At 31.8% G+C, this 13,342-nt stretch overlaps 1 protein-coding gene across 1 annotated transcript; it reads right to left on the bottom strand.

The window, feature by feature from the left end:
- Positions 1-4,285: 4,285 nt before the first annotated feature.
- Positions 4,286-13,038, bottom strand: LOC133825811 (probable xyloglucan endotransglucosylase/hydrolase protein 30). Its single transcript, XM_062258707.1, has 5 exons — positions 12,855-13,038; positions 12,662-12,765; positions 12,360-12,568; positions 11,581-12,037; positions 4,286-4,336 (listed from the first exon to the last, which is right to left on the bottom strand). Exons 1-5 carry the CDS (start codon positions 13,036-13,038, stop codon positions 4,286-4,288), a joined length of 1,005 nt encoding a protein of 334 aa, XP_062114691.1.
- Positions 13,039-13,342: the final 304 nt, after the last annotated feature.

Genomic DNA, 13,342 nt, shown 5'->3' with positions numbered 1-13,342 from the left:
TTTGTTAATATACATAATATTAATCATGTTATTATCACTTCTACAATACGGAAACAACACCAAACTTCTGTTAAAACTTTATCAAAACCCCAAAAGTAGTTTTTTTTTTTTTTTCTGAAGATTAAAGAAAATATATGTAATAAGAAAAATGGAATAATACTTATTTGAAGAGAAAGAGAGAGAGAGATGAAAAAAGTGTCCAGCCAGCTATGAGCAATAAAAAAGAGAGATTAATAAATTGAAAGGCTGGGTTAGAATAAATTCTACATGTTTTCTTCGAGGGTGAGAGGATAGGAAGTTTTGTACGAGAAAAAAAATAGTGATTTTAAAGACAAGTAGGCCAGAATTGAGTAGTAGAGGAAAGTGAGAGTTCTTCCATTGATAAATTTTTAATTATATTAAAAGAAAATTGTTAAAATTATAAAAAAGTATCATACTGTTATTGGTGAAATTTAATATCGGATCTCACAGTTTAATTTAATAATTATTACAGTTTAACCTCTTAAGTTATCATAAAATTTAAATAGGTTTCTCATTGTAATCCTACTGGCTCGATCTGCTACTAACCGAAAGTTACAGCTATCTAGCGTACGTTAACTTGATGAGGGTCATAAGTTTTATCTTTCAAAATTGACATGAGATCAGTTATTGAAATTTGAAGACTTGTGTCAACACACTTTTCGTTTTATGTAAGAATATTATGTACTTAAAAAAAGAATTAAAATATACTTGTAATATAATCTTAAGAGTACATTTTAATAACAATTAAATTTCATATTAGCTTTTATTTATTTACAATTCCATTTTTAAATAACAGAGGATATGAGTTTATCGAGGGAGAGAGCGATTTGTGATAATAAATAATAATGTATGTTCACAAGATATTACAACCAACATCTATTGTTTACTATATTTCTTCAACACAAGTGACCAGAAACGCATTTTTTTTTTGTCACATTTCGTATAGTCCAAACATAATAGCGACTAGGCTATATTGTTGTGCAGTTTGCTATGCTTATGTATAGTATGGTGTTATTTAACTTTAAGATGTCTAATATTACTTAATGCAACACTTTATAATTGATTAGTGATACAATATAATATTTATTAAATTAAAATATATGAGATCCGATACTATATTGCACAAATAGCAGTGTACAATCTCTTATACACCACTTAACAATTGCCTTTTATAAATCATACTCAATCGCGTGACTAATTAGCATATTTTATATTACTTGCATGTTTTTCTTGCCTTTGAATGCAATTTTTTTTTATGTGCTTTGACCAGTATTTATTAAATGCTCCCCAAGGGTCTTGAAATAGCTAATGGGTTCATTGTCACTTTACTTTTTATTATTCACATTTTTCGAATTGTTAATATTGACTGACATTTTTGAAAAACAGAATATTGGTGGATCTGCAAGGGCCTTCATCACGCGGCACTCAGTGGGGATCTGAAAATGGCCAAAAGGATATTAGACAAACAACCTGATGAATTTTCACGCACCAGAACAGTGAACGCCGCGATTATGAGCGCAACGTTCGAAACTGCTCTGCATGTTGCGGCAGGTGCAAAACAGTCTAAGTTTGTGGAAATGCTACTGAGCGAGCGTGGTATTGATCCGACCTTGCGCGACAATAAAGGCAACACGGCCTTTTGCTCGGCTATTGTAGCTGGAGCTACGGACATCGTTCAAATATTTCTTCAGTCTTCTGTTATGAGCCGCGATCTGTTGATTCGAGGTGGCCAGGATGTGACGCCATTATACATAGCTACTAGCTTTGGACATGGGCAAATAGCATCGATATTGTATCATTATACTACCAAGGAAAAGATTGATATGGAAGAAATTGAGAGATACAGAATATTTTTCAATTGTGTCAACAGTGATTTATACGGTACGTAGATCTAAACTCATTTTTGTTTATTTTACAAAATTCATTTTTCTCAACATTAGTTACTGACACTACTATAAAAAATTATGACACTTTGCGTGTAAAGTGTCATAAAAGTGTTATTAGGCTGAGCTGCGTGATATACTCACTGAATAAGAAACCTATATCAAATCAATTTTAACTTATCACCACCAAATCATCAAATACGAATAATAAGCCTAATTGCATCTTCATCTCTTCACAACAAAGACAATGAATTCAATATATATATATATCCCAGCCACCAAACCTGTTGTCGAGGCCTTGTTGATGCCAATCCTCGTTCAAGCCAAGATCGTCAAGACCCATTCACTCTCGAAGCCTACTGAAGCCTAGACCGTGAGCCCAGCCACTCGCTGCCAGCGACGCCCGTCTGCCTTCATTATGATCAGAAAAGAAATTGTGTGAAAGAGAGTTAGAAATGAAGAGAAAGAAGTTAAGAGAGAGTTTGGGGATGAAAAAGACTTTGGCGGTGAGAGAGAGAAGGGACATAGACAGAAAGAACGCCTGAATTTTTTCTTTCTAGAGTAAAAAAAGTGAAAGGGTTGTGGGGTGAGAGGCATATATAAGGGGCATCAACATTGTCCAACATCACAAAAAATGATATACCTTTTGTTAAATATAATAATTATGTTGATTTTAGTTTTCGTCAAAAAAAAGAAAGGAAAAAAAACTTTTGACCCATATCATGCTTTCTTACACAAGAGTTATTACATCAGTAAACTCGAGGTAATATCCTTCAAGAAAGCTTTTATGACACATATTATAATAAACAAAGAGAATTGCAAGGTGCACTAGTGGCACCTAATAATGCGTGACAGGTTAAACTATTATTGGTTAAAATATAATATATGAGATTCCATCTAAATTGCATCTATCAATATAAAACAGTCTTGGTATATTGGTGCTGGTCTAAATTTTTATTTTATATTATTTTTCCTCACGTGAATGTATTGTTTTGCTTCTAATATTATGCCATGAGACAAAAAAACCCAATTGATGAAAAACTGTAAAGAGCTAATTTGTTGTTTAGCGCATGTGTTATGTTTAAAAAATTTTAAAACTGAAAAACTACTAATTAATAATTACTGTCATTGTTCGATTATGTGTCGAAATTGCAGATTTGGCAAATGTTATTCTTGAAAATGAAGGTGAAGATTCAAGGCTCGCATGGATATCTGACGACCTTGAAAGTACACGTACAGCTTTACATTACTTATCTCAAAAGATCCTTCCATTTTTGCAAATGATAAAAATCGAGGGATACAAAGTAAGTTCTCTTTGCAATGTATATAATATAAATATATATATATATATATTCTGGAGTTTTGTTTAATGGGGTTAAGATATTATGTGTGAGTGTAGTTAATATTGTTCAAAGGACTAGTGAAGAAAATGTATTTTGGTTTAGAGTAGTAGGGTTTGTGTTTTAGCCAGAGATTATAGTATAGTAAAAAGAAGTAGATTTTTATTGATGATTTTTTAATTCTTGTAACTCTACATTTGTGGATATAATTATTTGTTGTTATATCTTTCTATAACTTGAAGGAATTTTAACCACATAAATTTACTTGTTTTTTAATCATAATTAGTAAGTTCTATACTAAAGCTTTTTAGAAATACTTTACTAGAAATTTTAGAATAAGATAAGTATTCTACAAATGTCTAAAAAAACTCTATTGAAATACAACATTGAAAGAGAGAACTCAATATAAACTTATTGGTTTCTATATTTTTCAAGGTTATTTCATCAATAAAAAAAATGCATCGTACGTGAATGGAAAGAAACTGATCTAGCTCTTCTTATTATTAGGTTTCATTTCATCAAGATTATTACGCAGACGGCCAAAGGAGCTGCCCGCTCTGAGGTTGGTCAGAACACTTTGGAAGCGATTTCTAATACATCATAATTATGACTATGATAGAGTTGCGGGGTTTATACATTATAGCATCTTTAATTTTGTGACAGAAGCAGCACGTCAAGGGAATTTTGATTTTTTGGTAGTGATTTTAAGTTTATACCCAGAAGCAATTTGGATCAAAGATTATAGAGATAATTATACCATTATTCACCATGCAATTCTGGGACGTCATGTGAAAATCTTTAAATTGATACATGAGATAGGAATAGCAAGAAATGTGATAGAAACTTTTGAAGATGATACAGAAGGAAACAGCTTATTGCATCTTGCAGCCAAATTACCCTCCCAATCAAGACTTAATGCTGTCTCTGGTGCAGCCCTACAAATGCGACAAGAAATGTTGTGGTTCAAGGTATAAATTCTTTGATTCTTCAAATTCATCTATAATATATATATATATGACAATTTTTTATTGGGGTTTCACTTTAAGCCCTATTGGTGGAGCTCTGTTTTCTCGACTCGTGAACAGTTTTCGGCGTGAATATTTTTTTATGACCGTATATATTGTAGGTATTTAGAGCATCCTGTAAATTTTCAGAAAATTCCGAATAGTTTACGATACTGAAAACTAGGTTCAAACATGTTGCTTTCCACGCGCATAAAAATAATTAGTCACGCGTGCAACAATATGTTTGAACTTAGCTTTCGATACTGTAAACTATTCGGAATTTTCTGAAAGTATGCAGGATGCTCTAAATAGCTACAATATACACGGTCATAAAAAAAATCACCCTGAAAACTGTTCACGGGTTGAGAAAGCTGAAAGCTCCACCGGTAGGGCGTAAAGTGAATCCCGCAGAATTCCCATATATATATATATATAGATTTATAAATAAGGTGAAATGTAATTATTTCATGCATGGGTACCTTAATATTCTGTTTATAGGTTTACGATTTTCAAATTATTTCATCATCATACATTATTAAACCTATATTATAATAAGGATTGATGGACAATATTGTTTATTAATTATAGGAAGTGGAGAATATTACGCAACCTTCATTTAAGACCAAAGAGAATAAAGATGGACGAACACCGAAGGATTTGTTCACCGAAGAACATAAGAATTTGACGAAAGAGGCAGAGAAATGGATGAAACACAATGCAGAAATAAGTCTAATTGTCGCAACAATTATCGTTACAGTAATATTTCAAGAAGCTTTCGACATATTTGGTAATCAAAATGACAACTCTACAACGACTACAAACCCTAACCCTCAATCAAGTCAGAACAGTAATAACAACCGACCACCTCTCATTCTTTTGGTATCAAATTCCATTGCCATGTCTTCTTCAGTAACATCTATTATGTTATTCTTGACCATCCTAATCTCCAGATTTACAGAGAAAGAACTGTTTCGACCTTTGCCGTGCTCGTTTATAAGTGGACTTATTTCACTTTTTATCTCTGTGACTTTCATGATGGTGTCTTTCTGTGTCTTCTCCTTCACACCGAGCAGACCCACTGCGCTACCTTACATAACTATTACACTTCAAGTTTTTCCAATAACTTTATTTGGGTATCTTGTATTTCCTGTCCTTCGTGATCTAGTCCACTCCACCTTCTTCTCCAAAAAAGATTTCAACCAAAAAAAACGAGTACTTCAATATAATGAGGCAGATTACCGTACGTAGTAGAACTATACTTATGTAATTTAATAGTGTTCTTCTTTATTCTTATATATCATGTGTGTTTTGTTCTCCACATTTATTATTATTGATAAATGGTTAAGCAAAATTTGTATCACACTTGTAATAATCTCTTTTTGTAGTGTGTAGAAATTATTATTAGTTTGTTAATTATTTTGTGTTTATAATTTTTATGTGAAATTTACTAATAGTATATAAAAATTAGAATGGATTTATTATTTTAATTTAAACCACAAGTGCATACGCACTTGCAAAAGTTAGATTAATAAATTGATTAAAATAAATATACTTGTGTAGGTAGTTGTTGTAAGTGGTATAGAAACACTTATTTTATACTAGCTACTTTTTTGTGGACGCTTTTTAGGACCATATAGAAGATTCCTTGTTACAAAAAGGATAATGATTTAATTTATTGACTATACAATTTATTTGGACGTGCATTTATCAAATAATGAAAAAATAAAAGAAAAAAAAGTGAAAGCGTTAACGTACACTTGCATTGCAAGTGTATTGTTTCGTGTAAGAGTTTTGCTATTTCACATTTTAAGGTATTCAACACCACATGAGGTGGCACTCCATGGTTGGTTAGCGATACTCCATAATATTTATTAAATTAAAATATGTGAGATTCGATATTAAATTGCATCAATAACAATATGTCACATCCTTGTGGTGTTAGACAGTTCTGTGCCCCTTAGCAATGCTCTTCTTGTAATGCACTAATGTATATAGATATATATATATAAAAATATAGTGGGTCCCAACTTAAAGCACAAAGTACTAAACGACAATATTGATTGAAAACTTTATGTCTCATTCATCATTTTATTATAGGGCTCATTTGCAAAATAGCCTCTTTTTATAGTGCGATTTGTACTTTGGCTTAGTGTTAATAGTTTTTAGCTAAATGACTTATTTTATTATTAAACTTTTTGTATTACCTATTTTACCCTTAAAATAAAATAATAATAAATTAAAACAAAAACCTTAAAAATCATCATCTTCTTCCTGTCACCCATCCACCCACACTCATCCACAACCACCCACTCTCATCCCGCCGCCACTACCACCACCACCAGCGACCATTGCCCCTTGCCACCGCTACCGTCGGTGAACACTGCTCATCATCGGCTACCACCGTCTCCCCACAAATCCGACCACCACCCATTCAAAAGGTTGGTTTATATTTTTATGAAAAATGAGATTTTTGATATTGTTTTAGTATATTTAAAATGAAAAATGAGTGTTTTAGTATATTGAAAGTATAAGTAAGGATTTAGGTTTATTTCTGGAGTTTTATGGAGGTTAAATCTTGAAAATCTAAAAAATTTAATAGTGGTTTTGGCCATTTTCAAGATAGAGAAGCCCATAATTTTTTGACAGCTTGTCTAATTTTTCTACAAGGAGTCTAATATTTTAGACCAGCTGTCTAAATTTCACACCAGTAGTCGTATTTTTTCGACCACCTATCTAACTTTTAGACCATCTTTGGAATTTAGACAAGCAGTCTAATTTGTAGACAGATTGTCGTATATTTTCAACTACCTATCAAATTTTTAGACAGGTTGTCGAATTATCAGACAAGTTGTCTAATTTTTAGACAGGTTGTCGAATTTCTAGATTTTCAACTTGATTTTCATTTTTTTTATATAACTGTTCAATCAAAGTAATACCAATAATTTATATTTTTTTATTGTATTTTTTTTTTCCAGATGTAAGACTCGTGGAAATTGATTTTAAATGGCTCACGATCAAGATCAAGTTTTGTACAAACTAACCTAATTTATGAGGAGATAGTTGAACACATTTATGAAAGTACAGAAATCGATCGCAACATCTTCGATATAAAAATAACTTATAAGATAACCACAATGGTGAAGATTGAACCAATTGCAATAAAAAAAATAGTAGAGACATTGTTAGTTTATTTACATGGCAATTGCAAGATAACGACAATGATCGCAACATTCTTGTACATGTTGAGAGTTTGTCATTGATAAGATTCCATGTGCTCACGGCGTAGCTGCGACAATGTATCGTGGAGTAGATGTATATAAGTAATGCTCAAAATACACCACTGAATTTTGGAGGATGGCTTATGCCTAATCTATTTACCCTTTACCACATGAAATAGAACGACATCTTCCAAAAGAGGTTAAGTCCTAAGTTGTTATCAAACCAGTGAAGTTAGTTCCCCCAAGAAGACCAAAGAATAAACGAATCCTTCTAGATGAGAGTTTCCAAAGGAGAAGATTAATTCTACACCTAAATCTTCATCAAAGAAAGTAAAGGGTAAGGTTTCTGGTGTTGATGGAGAAAAAAAGCAACGGAAGTGTTCCAATTGTGGATGTTATGAACACAACAAAACCACATGCAAGAAATGATTATTTTTGGATTTATTTTGGACTTGGTTTGATATGTAATGTTTTAACTAGGTTGCCTGAATATTGAAACTAGTTGTTGATAGTTTTAGACTACATATCAAAATTTCTAACTGGTAGTTGAAAATTTTAGATAGATTGTCGAAACATAACACAACATGTCGAACTATAGAAACAGGTGGTCAAAAATTTTAGATCAGTTGTTGAATTATAAGACAACATATTGATATATATAGACAGGTGGTCGAAAATGTTTAGACAAGTTGTCAAAACTCACGACTAATTATTAAAAATGTATAATTAAGATCCAATTCTACATGATAAAGTGTTGTTCTAATACTATGAAGATAATCATCATATCAATACCTCAATAGGATATCTACCACCCAATCATTGATCATCATAGTAGTTTGATTGAAATATGTACCACTCAATCTGTAATCATCATAATCTCATAAATATTAAGTTTTGTTTAACTTTATAAAATATTAATTGAGATATTATAATTAATATATATCATTATATAGTTATTGGAGCCTTTTTGTATATTTCAAATTTTTTGGACAACCTGTGAAAATGTTTAGACATGCTGTCGAAATTTGAGACTACCTGCCGAAATTTGAGACAAGTTGTCAAAACTCACGACTAATTGTCAAAAAGGTAAAATTAAGGTCTAATTCTACATGATAAAGTATTGTTCTGATACTATGAAGAGAATCATCATAATAGTACCTCAATAGGATATTTACTACCCAATCCTTGATCATCATAGTAGTTTAGTTGAAATATGTACCACTCAATCTGTAATCATCATAATCTCATAATGATTAAATTTTGTTTAACTTTATAAAATGCTAATTAGGATATTATAATTAATATATATATCGTTATATTGCTATTGGAGCCTTTTTGTACATTTCAAACTTTTTGGACAATCTGTGAAAATGTTTAGACATGTTGTCGAAATTTGAGACTACCTATCGAAATGTTTAAACAAGTTGTCGAAACTCACGACTAATTGTCAAAAAGATATAATTCAGATCAAATTCTATACGATAAAGTGTTGCACTAATACCATAAAGATAATCATCATAGTAATACCTCAATAGAATATCTACCACTCAATCCTTGTTCATCATAGTAGTTTGATAAAGATTAGAATCCATTAGATTCGTTGATCATCATAGTAGTTTGAATGAAATATTTACTACTCATTAAGATTAACTTTTGTTTAAGTTTATAAAATATTAATTAAGATATATGATGTTTTATTTTGTTATTGGAGCCTCTTTGGATATTTCAAACAACTTGTCGAAATTTCAGACAACCTGTCGAAAGTTTTAGGCTGTCTAAAATTTGTTGAAATTTCAAACTAGGTGTTGAAATTTTTAGACGGACTGTCGAAATTTCAGACGAGGTGTCGAAATTTTTTAGACAGACTATTGATATTTAAGAATAGTTATCATATTATATATATTTAAAAAAAATCACAAACAATATTTTGGTTTAATTTTTCATTTAATATGTTTATATTATTTTTTATATATAATATTGTTTATTTATTTGAAATTTATATAACAATAGTATAAATTTAATAAATATAATTAAGAAATTTTATAGATAAAACTATATAAACACGCATTGTACGTTATTTGTATCTAGTATATATATATATATTAATATGTGTGTGGCTGTGTATATGTGTATGTCTGTATATATGTATACTAATATATATGTTACCATGTATATATATAAATATATGTATGTGTGTATATATATTAATTTTTTTTTGTGTTGATCAATTTCAATGAAAGGAGAAACTGAGGTGGGTGTTTCACTTGGCTTGATAATTACAAAATGTATGTCTCTTATTTGTTGATTTGATTAAAGGGTGGGCATATTTTCTTTTTATACTCCAAAAAAGACAACCAGTTATCTAATTGCCAAATATAACTATTGAATATCAAGCAATTTATATCATCCCCTAAAAGAAAATTCAAATCGATACTTAAAATATAAAATATACTCAACATCCTAAAATCTTACCAAAATAAATCAACTCATAAATTTAAAGTTGTCATTGGCGATCGAGTTTTCATGTTGTTGAGAAATAACCCAACTGGTGAGAATTTCTGCCAATAATTTTTTTAAGGTATATACCGACCACTTGCTGTTATTATTATATAAGTTCTACCGACAATACATAAAATATCGTCGGTAGAAACGGACTTCTACCGACAGCACATTATGGTAGAACTTCTACCAATGTCATTTTGGGTTCTACCGACGACAATTGTCTTGAGCAGACACCAATATATTTGTGTTTAAAATATATATGTATGATATAGAAACCAATTAAAATGATATGGGACTGGTAAATTAATGAGCATCCAACTCTTTTTTATTTACTTAATATAGAAAATTACATGCCGTATATATCATAGAAAGATAATAAGCATTCATTCCCAAAAATAATAAGATTTAAATTTTTAAAGCAGGTAGTAGAATAATTTCACACTACAAGAGAAAACAGCTTGATGGAGACACGAAATTAACGTTATAATATACATTTATATGGTAGAGAGTAGTAGAGACTGAAGATTATAAAATTTGTCACTGGTAAACATTCAGCCTTATCAAGTGACGGCATATCACAGTGTTAGAAGTTAGATGAAGAATATTGGTTCAAATGGCAGTTCTTTGATAATTGTCCTCTCGATCCATACCATTTAGATCAACAAAAATAATTGAAAGACTACAAAAACAAGCAACTCTGTCGAAGCTACTACAAGGTTCATAATTAATTTTGATCTTATTACTAAGAGATGTAAGGTCTAACTTTGATATTTCCAAATCAAATAAAATCTTATCTTAATAATATATATTTTTAAAAAAAGTTTCTTACAGGAGTTGGCCTTTTTGTGATACAAGGTCATTATCGGCTTTTCAGGCGGAAGCACTTGTACTTTTTGGTGGGATTAAGATGGGCTCAAAATATTGGTCTACTAGTAAAAACATTATTCTCGGATTCCTGTCTTTGGTCTCAGTTTTTGGTATCAATACAATGTATCAAAATAAGCTATGGATTATCTTTTATGACATAAAAGTTTTATTGTCTAGTTTTCCAGGAATATCTCTTTCTCATGTTAGTTACAATTTTAATATTGTGGCTGATAGACTGGCTAAGCATGCCTTCAGGATATGGACGATCAGCTTTGTTGGAAGTCTCATTTGTAATTATGTTGTTACGCAATTTTAATCAAATATGGTAGATTTTGACAACAAAAAAAACAAGGAACAGTACGTAAGCATGAATATGAAATGAGGGGAGAATATATGGCCAATATTGGGATTGAAAATCTTCATTTTGGTTCACATATAACCATCTATTTTCTCTAAACTCAAGGCCTTAACTAACCCAACCTAACTCCAATGCTTAGAGAAAAACTCCATGCCAGGCCCTTCTTTATAATATCACAAAACAAAACAAGACACAAGGCATGACATTTTAAAAAATTTCTGACTCAACAATATAAATAAATAAATGAAATAAAAATTCACATAATAATTCATAAACTTATAACTGAAGAGGCTAGGGCCCAAATTTGAATTCCTTCGCAATATAAAAAAAATTAATTTACTGACATAAATAATTTGGATCCATACATAGTGTTAATTATATGTCAGCGTGGCTTCCTCCAAATTTCAACCGACCTGTCTCCTTGAACCGCCGCTTCTCGGAGGGGACAATGTCGCACTCGGGCGGCGGCACAGGGTACCTCGTCATGTCATAGCAGTAAGAGTAGTACATGTAACGCTGGCGAAACTTGCGCATGGCGGAGCGGCGCTCGGGCGTGATGGCTGCATAGTCTTCTCTCTCGAGTGCGGCATTCTCCTCGGAGCAACCAGCCACGGTGGGTGGAACTTGTTGAGTAGGGTTTAGAGGGCAGCCTTGAAGAACTAGGTCTTTGAATTCAGCCACAAATGGGGCATACTTGTAGTTCACTTTGTAGTTTCCACCATTGGTGGCCCAACTACTTGCGTCCCATATTGTGGCATATAAGGACATTGGTTTCGTTGGAAAGTCTCCACCCATTTCTTCACTTCTTACCACTTCTCTTATTGGAACTTCATCAATGTAAAATCTGCACGCATGCATGCATGCAAATTTATATATATTAATTTTTTATGTCACACAATTTGTAATTAATGGCATTGAATTTTGTGCTATTTTCTACAGTAACATAAATATGAATTGATATTTTTGCCACGTGGAAAAACTTCAAATATACTAAAATCGCTCTCATTTATTATTTTCCTTTAATTTACGTATATAATTTTGTCAATCAAAATTAAAAAGGGAAGGTACAAATGAATTTACATTTTAATAAATAAATTATTATGATTCCAAAAATAAAAATATAATTAATAAGGAAATAAAGAAAAGTAGGTAATAATGTTACGTACATAATGATGTTTGGGGTCCAAAGAATGCTATAGCGGTGGAAGTCTTTGGTGGGGTCAAACCAAAGGCGGTAGCGCTCTTCTCGGCCGCGGCTCGTACTGCCATTTCCATACAGGTTGGTCTGAAGCCTCCATGGCCTCCCATCCACATTCCCTAACAGCTCAAAGTCCAGCTCATCGTGAGACTTTTCAAATACGTCGCCGTTCGATGTCTGCAAATTAATTAATAAATTATAACAAATATCCAGTCTTATATAAAAATATATAAATTATAAATATAAGGGGTTTAATTCAGTGGTACTCACGTAAAAGGCAACACAAACTCCAGCGGTGTAATACTCTGATGGCAACTTAATGTTGGCGCTAAAAAATCCGTGCTTGTAATAACTCGATGAGATGAAACCAGACCCTTTGATTTTCTCCAAATTAATCATTAATCAACATATTATAGGTATACATACACATCTATCAATGCAAATCTAAGACATTTATATTTACCTGTGTAACGGTCGAGGAGAAGTCGAACGGCTCTACCATCGGGGGAGCGAATGAGATTGCCATCGCCAAAGAGAGGGCTGTAGCCTTGGTCGAAAGGAATGGTGGTGACATCGAAAGCTTCGGTGAGAGTGAACAAAACCATACTAAAAACAACACCAAAACAAGAACGTACCAGCTCTTCCATAATTTGTATCTTTCTTTTGTTTTTTATTAACAATCAAAACTGAAAAAGGAGAAGTGAGAAGTAGGGGGAACAGTCATCGAAGACGACGATTAGTGCGTGTGTGTGTGTATTTATAGTGTGCTTGAGGTGCCAGCTCTTTGGTCTTTGCCGTGCTTTTCCTTATCCTTTAATTTGTCTCTATTAATTATCCTAGTCATGATGATAATTAATTTGATAAATATATGCAATTTTATTCAAATTATTTTGGGTGCTAAGGTTATTAAATAGGAAGTTTCCTCAAGACTTTCCTTTCCTTTTATTGCCA

The sequence above is a fragment of the Humulus lupulus genome, chromosome 3 (assembly GCF_963169125.1).
Source record: "Humulus lupulus chromosome 3, drHumLupu1.1, whole genome shotgun sequence".
NCBI classification, from domain to species: Eukaryota; Viridiplantae; Streptophyta; class Magnoliopsida; order Rosales; family Cannabaceae; genus Humulus; species Humulus lupulus.
The sequence above is the reverse complement of the archived record's forward strand: the minus strand, read 5'-3'. Positions and strand labels throughout refer to the sequence as shown.

Bases quoted from the DNA above. Each gene is read 5' to 3' on its own strand.
- LOC133825811 (XM_062258707.1), bottom strand. From the start codon at position 13,038: ATGGAAGAGCTGGTACGTTCTTGTTTTGGTGTTGTTTTTAGTATGGTT. The intron at 12,766-12,854 runs GTAAATATAAAT...AGAAAATCAAAG, and splicing joins TCTCCTCGACCGTTACACAG to GGTCTGGTTTCATCTCATCG. The intron at 12,569-12,661 runs GTGAGTACCACT...ATTAATTTGCAG, and splicing joins GAGTTTGTGTTGCCTTTTAC to ACATCGAACGGCGACGTATT.